General features: G+C 44.7%; 1 protein-coding gene across 1 annotated transcript; it reads left to right on the top strand.

Annotated features, from left to right (window-relative positions):
* Positions 1-489: 489 nt before the first annotated feature.
* Positions 490-5,103, top strand: GRP (gastrin releasing peptide). Its single transcript, XM_063424473.1, has 3 exons — positions 490-821; positions 1,371-1,621; positions 4,712-5,103. The coding sequence occupies exons 1-3, from the start codon at positions 683-685 to the stop codon at positions 4,763-4,765; spliced, it is 444 nt and encodes a 147-aa protein (XP_063280543.1). The 5' UTR covers positions 490-682; the 3' UTR covers positions 4,766-5,103.
* The last annotated feature ends 2,129 nt before the right edge of the window (positions 5,104-7,232 follow it).

Here is a 7,232-nt window from a genome sequence, read left to right as displayed (position 1 = left end):
GCAGGAATTCTTTTCATCCATTTACTACAAAGTTGGCCAGTTCCAGGTGCCTCAGGGTGCTGCAAAATTTACAGGGTCCCTGTGCAAAGAAAGCAGAAAGTCCTGTAAATGCGCGTCCACGTTACTGTCACTTGTGGCAGGAAATTTAGGTGATACTGGAAATTAAAATAAGCTCTTTGCACGAGATTTTCTGTTCCAGTAAGGGACAACATGACCCTTTGCCCCAAGTGCAGCCGAGCCGAAGCCCGCACGGTGCGGTCCCGCAGGGCGGGGGTGACCTCGCCCCCTGCAGCTCCCGGGTCCCCTCAGTGGTCCCTCCGCGACTGTTGCCGCCCTCTGAGGAGCTCTTGGTGCCCGAGCGCTGCCGGCAGCACCGCTCCGAGATGCCCCGAGCCGCTCTCAGTACCGACCCCCGGCGAACGGAGCGGGAAATTGTGGGACGTGCCCGTGTTGCGAAGGTAACCGAGAGAGAGAACGGCCTCCCCCGCCCAGGGCCGCGCCCGGGACCAGCACCGCCTCAGCTCCCCCCGCGGGCACCGGCGGGGCGGGGAGCGGGCCCGTGAGGAGGCGCCAGGCGCAGGGCCTGGCTCCGGATAAATGGGGGGCGGCGGCGGCAGCAGTTCGGAGCCTTGACGGAGCCGGAGGGGAGCGCGGCTCGGGACAGCATCCGCAGCAGGGCAGGATGCGGGACGGGCGGCCCGCGGTGCTGCCGCTGCTGGCGCTGGCGCTGCTGACGGCGCAGGGCGGAGCGGCGCCCCTGCAGCCCGGCGGGACCCCCGCGCTCACCAAGATCTACCCCCGCGGCAGCCACTGGGCTGTGGGTAAGTGCGGTTTAACTTCTACAAAGGTGCTGGAAAGCACGGTTCCTGCGTCCTGTGTCGAGGCAGGGTAAGTCTAAAACCTACAGCTTCTCCGTCCACTTTTATTCCAGCAAATCTTACCAAGCGCCTCTCTCTGTCTCCAGGCAAAGTGCTTGGTTATCGCTGCCCCTTTCTCAGCCATGTTTTCTCTGACAATATAACACAAGAGACAGAAGAAATTAATTGTGTGTGACACTGAGAAAATCTTCAGTCCCAGTAGTGCTACAATTCGACATTATCTAGCCTTCCCTTCCCTTCCCTTCCCTTCCCTTCCCTTCCCTTCCCTTCCCTTCCCTTCCCTTCCCTTCCCTTCCCTTCCCTTCCCTTCCCTTCCCTTCCCTTCCCTTCCCTTCCCTTCCCTTCCCTTCCCTTCCCTTCCCTTCCCTTCCCTTCCCTTCCCTTCCCTTCCCTTCCCTTCCCTTCCCTTCCCTTCCCTTCCCTTCCCTTCCCTTCCCTTCCCTTCCCTTCCCTTCCTTTGTTAATTTTGTGCTACTTTAATTGTTGTTACAGGACATTTAATGGGGAAAAAAAGCACTGGAGATTTTCCTTACAGTTTTGAAGAAGAAAACAAGACACCGTTTTCAGCATTACCTAACAATATCAAGCAGCTGGAAGAGTATTTGAAGTGGGAAGAAATCTCAAAATATTTGTTAAGGCTGCTGGAAAGGAATGAAAATAAAAGTGGTCACTTTTTAAAAGGAGGGCTTCCCTGGTACACCAGGAACACCTGGGAGAGAGATGACAATAGCAGTTGGAAACATGTAAGTAAGATATAACCTGTAAAGATACTCCATGTGTTCAATTTTTGGTTTACAGTAACATATCAGCTTCCTCGAACTGGTGGATTGTCCAGAAAAGCAGCAGAAACGCATCTCACATATGAGACATTCAATACAGTAACACTCTGCTCTTGATTAGATTGTCACTCACCGATTATATTTTTGATGACTTCATTTGCTACTGGGCATAAACATGGCATGCATTCAGCAGATTTTAGTGCCTGGGTTCCCTTCAAGCTGCTTGGTTGGGCCATTCCTTTCTCTTCTTCGTGCAGAGGTGATCACATCAGCAGCACATATCGCCCAGTAAAGCCAAGCTAGTGGGAAAAACAAGTGTGGGGGCAGGAGGAACCACATCACACTGACTGTCCCCTTCCATCACCCTTCAGGATGTTCTGCCTTGGGCTGAGTAAAGCCACAGGGCTGCAGAATTTTCTCTGGTCACAGATTTGTCCGTGTCTCCTTTGCCTTTTCTCCAGCCCATGGTGCTGGCTACTTCTGTGGTCATTCCTGGGTTTGCCAAAGGAGTCTGGGGCTACTGATAAGCTGCCCCTCCCCATCCCTCAAATTAATGTTCTTCCTAGTGCTGTTGCACAAAACAACAGGGTTTTGGAACAGATTAATCCCTATTTTTTTGGGGAAATCCTATAAAATACACTGTGAAGGATAACAGTGAGGTTTTAAAGAAAATAATTGGGGTCTAATGTAAATCACAGAATCCACAAGAAAACTCTTTTTCTTATAATGCCTCAGGCACAGTCATGGTGATAAAGCTGCAGAATTCTTTTGGGTGACAATGAAATAGAATAAAAAGATTAATACGCCCCCTTAAAGACATCAATGGGAAGATTTTTTTCCTTCCTGTATTCTACTGCAATATGATGTCATTAATATTCCTGTGCTAACTTCAGCTCGGTTTCCCTCCTGGAATCCTGGTGCAATCAAATCAGTGAATTCTTAGGCTTTTATTTGAATGTGGGTAAAAATTCACCCTTTAAATTAAGCTCTGATTTAAGTCTCTCACACCAGTGATACAAATGCTGCCCATAGGTTTCTTTTTGGCTGTGGCTTGATGATAGTGATGCATCATAGTAACTGATTATTAATACTATCTGAAAAAGAAACTATTTATCCCATCTTCAGTTCTGCAGTGTGCAGCTTTGTAATCAAATTAAGTGAACAAATCCCATTATTTAACGTAAAGAGGGAAATGTTCTGACTTCTAAAAGTGTCTGTCAATGAATCCTACTTAGGAAGGCTGGAAGTTGCCTCCAGTAAGTTGAATAATATCCATATGTGTGTACTTTCACCATAAATTAACCTCCACATTTCTGTGGTCAGACATTAAACATCCTTATGGAATAATGAGGTTATTGCCTTAAGAATCCAGATTTCTGCAAGGATTAGTAAAAAAGCTCATGTTTTTCCTGTGACTAAGATAGAGGACAACTTGCAGAACCTCATTTGGCCATAGAACCTTTGATTTCCATCATTCAATAGTTTCTTTGTCTCTACCCTGAAGTAAAATCTAATGTAAGCTGTAGCTGTACTTTCCTGCTGTTGGGCACAAATAACTGATGATACACTGCCTAGATAGGATGTGATGTCCTGTTTTCCCCTTGGCTTCAAGACAGCACCTGAAATTTAAGGTATTTCTGAGATCTTCCTTCTAGATGAAGAAAACATGAAGATCAAAAGGAATGTGCTTTACTCTTTTGAGGGCTGATAGTTTCCTAAACATTTAAATAATGAGAATTATTGTTCACTTAGAAGTTATTTTGAATAAAAAAGGCCTTATTTATAAAGGTAGAGCTCTGATATATGGAATGTGATATTCATATGTAATGTGGTACAAATGCATAAGTGGACTTTGGGGGTTGATTGTGTAGATTTGTCAGGATGTGAGGGGTTTCAGATGCACAGACTTTGGTAAGACAACACCTTGGGGAGGATTACCAGGTACAGGAAGCTGAAGATGATGGCACAGCGCATCCAGAAAATTTGTCCTTGGCATGAAGTACTTTTCCGGGCATATTTTGTGTGAGTTTGGAACAGAAACTTGTCCTAGGAGGAACCAGACACCAGATTTGCAGTGGGTTACTGTTCCCTGTGCTGTGGCCTGTTGGACTGAGATACTAAATGGGACCAAAAGAAGGTAAATAATGAACCCTGCTGCCAGCTTCTGGAATCGCTGTCCCAGGACCACATGCCCACCGAGGGCTGCAATTCCCATTCACTGACAGAGATGCCAACCACAGGCTGCTGTGTCTGCAGCCCTGTGCTCCACCTGCTGCACACTGCAAAGACTGGCTGTGTTGGGAACAGACTCCAAGAACTTTGTTTCATGGATGCTTTCAAATTTAGCTGATTTAATTCAAAACTTGAATTTTAAATTTAAGATCAGGAAGCCCCAAAGCTAAAAGTAAATACAGATAAGTACCTCAGGTAACTGAATTCAGGGTCCTTCTTATTAGCTCAAATCATCCAGTGCATCCCCACTGATTCTCACACTGGGTTGTACGTTTCTTAAGAAGAAAAGAATTCTTTCTAAAGGACTCACACAGAGGAGGGAAATGGCTGTAACACACAAATAGTCAAAAAATGGAAAAGGTGAGCCCAATACTTCTTGGAGTTTGGCTTAGGATGGTGCACCTGTGTTATTTTGTTTTCAGTTAATACCTTGCCTGCTCTTTATTCTGTGAATAAATTACAGTTAATGTAGTTAAAGGGGATGGAAATTTCTCCTGCAAGTTGGACTAAGTGCAAAGTAAGTTGGAAAATAAATTTTAAACTGTTTCTATTACTTGGCTTTTTCACACTAATGAGACAGGATATAAATGAGGTGGCTCATAGAATTATTTGTGAGTATGACTTTCCTCCTACTTTTGCAGTTGATTATTACACTAACCAAGACAAATGGGGTCTTTCAGAAAGATTATTAGGAACATGTTTGTTATGTGAATGCACAGAGCAGTTATCTATTAGGCTTATTAACTTATAGTAGGTTTCTTAACTTAGTGAATTACTTTTTTCAGGACTGGCCTATAAAAAATATATTTCTCTTTTTATTAGATGATGGACTATCTGCTTCAAGTTGTGAGTATGAAAGAGAGCATTCCAAGCTGAAAGAAGATCACTAAATCATGAAGAAATTGAATACTTTGTTAGAGACTGTATTTCACAAGCACTTGATTGTATCAGATAATCAAGATCACTTTTCTGTACACAAGAATTCCTTTGTGTAAAGTACTTAAATACACATATTCTTGTATGGTTCAGCGAGGACTAAATCCTCTTCTTCATTTTCAAGCTTGCATTTTCTCATTTGAATGGCTTTGAGATATATATATATAATTGTCACGAAAGGGTCTTCCAATTAATTATATGACTTACCTATCGAATCATTTCATCTCGGTTTGAAACTCCATGATATTGCAACATTCACAATAAATAGTACCAAGAAAAAGGCAGAGTTTATGCTTTTATTTCAGTCAAGCAGTGAAATTCGCTGTGTAAAAGCCAGTAGCAAGGGTCGCTGCCTTCCCCAGGACAGGGCGCGTTGCACTTTCAGCCGCTCTGTTCGGAGCCTCTGTGCCCCGTGCGTGCCCGGGAGATGACGCTGTCCCCGCAGCCCCCGGCCCGCTGACGGCAGCTCCGCTGTGCCCGGAGGCGGAACTCGGCCCGGGACGAGCCGCGACCGCCCGCGACCGCCGCCTCCGCCAGGCGGCGCCCTCGGCCCGGCCGTGAGGGGAGCGCTCCGGTGCCAGGTGAGCCTCATGGCTGCGGCTGTTTACCGTATCTCAGGCGCACCACTCTGCCCGGCTCTGCAATCCCAACCTTAGTGGGGCAGAAGTGTCATATGACACAGGGATGACTGCCAAATGTTAGCCAGTTTTGACATAATGCCTTGGCAGAACACAGAGATGCTCAGAGAGGAGACACGGTATTAATTCTACCAGAGAAACTGGTAATGTCAGCGTCCTGGTCTAACGAGCTTTTCATTTCGCCTTTTTTTTTTTTTTTTTTTTTTTTTGTGTGTGTGTGTGTTTTGATTGTTTGGGGGGGGTTGTTTGTTTGTTTTATTCCACTTTTTTCTCCTATGCTAGCATTTTGTAGGTGGGTACTCTGTGGCTGACAAACTACTGAAGGAAGTCCCAAGGTTTGTAACAGTGACAAAGGAGGAGGGCTGACTGCATAGAAGAGAGAAGCTGAAACACTGTAGCTGAAGGGAACTCCCTTGAATTAATGCCTGTTGGGCTTCATAGTAGGTCCCTAGAGATGAGGAAAGATGTAACCAGGAGCTTTGAACAGCTACTTGAGATATTTCAAGAGTAAGAAACTGAATGTCCATAATTGAAATGCCTGTCAGATGTAGCCAGGGCAGATGGAAACAAGATCATTCAACTTTCTACACAAAGGAAACATTATTGCCCTCAGCCCCAGCAGCTAGTAATAGAAATTAAAACTATGGCTGAGCAATGTGTGTTTTCATGTCACAGAGGCTGTGAGCTACCATGGCAGTAGCACACACAACAGCCAGCCTGCTGCTCCGGAGGGAATGACAGCTTCTGAGCCATGCAGCAGGGACTGAGGATCCCTCCTGCACACAGGGGCAGTCCTGCTCCACCGGGATGCCAATGAGCTGAACCTCAAGTCAAAATTAAAGAGCTCAAGTATCTGCTAGTTTTCTTGAATACTGACAGGATTTTGAGCAGGGATAGGGAGAAGGAAGGGAGACCAGAATACACTCTTGAGAACAAATTCCATCATGGCATTTTCCTCATAATTATTCATTCCCTGGCACTCTTTTATCTGTATTGTTCTTCCTTATAACTTCAAGTATTGCAAAGAAGTCAAGTATGGACACTAAAAATACTATCTTGCTAATACAGTTTAAGCAAAAGAGGAAACAGACGACTCAGAAGGCCATGCTAATAGCCTTAGCAAAGTTAAAGAAGTGGTTAAGGATCTAGATTATTTAATCCATTTTTAAGAAAAGGTTTTACAGTGAGCAATTACATGCTGTTTAAGGAATTAATCGCTAATGGGTCATTAACACTGACTGGTATTGTACAGTTAACAAGCTGAAGCAGGATTATTAGACTCAGCATCCAATTAAGGAGGAGAAGGTATTTACAACAAAATGAACAAATGGGCTTTTAAAACAGAATGGGACAGTTTGAAAGAAAGTATAGGAACATGGAAAACTAGACAGGCTAGAAGAAAGTTGTGTTTGCCTCTGTCTCTTTATTTGCCCACTTATGTGTAGCTAGTAAAATACTCATTTTTAGCAATAAACTCACAGCTTTCCTTGAAGGACATGACTGCACACAGTCAATCCACTTACAGGGTTCACATGTACAAGGTATAAGACCTGTTTAATAGGCCAGTAAAAGAACAACCACCATAGCTTGCCATAATCTTTTTTTATTTGTTTGCAGGTGTTGCCATGAGTTTTTCCTGGTTTTGCTGAGCGTTCATATTAAAGGAGAAGTTCGTACCTTCTCACGCTCTTTTAATGTAAACATCAGCTATGTTCTATAAACATAGCCATTGTTTTTACATTCCTTGCCGGGACAAACAAGACTGTGTG

This window comes from Prinia subflava (genome assembly GCF_021018805.1).
Source record: "Prinia subflava isolate CZ2003 ecotype Zambia chromosome W unlocalized genomic scaffold, Cam_Psub_1.2 scaffold_33_NEW, whole genome shotgun sequence".
Taxonomy (NCBI): Eukaryota; Metazoa; Chordata; class Aves; order Passeriformes; family Cisticolidae; genus Prinia; species Prinia subflava.
This window is presented reverse-complemented; position numbering and strand designations above follow the sequence as displayed.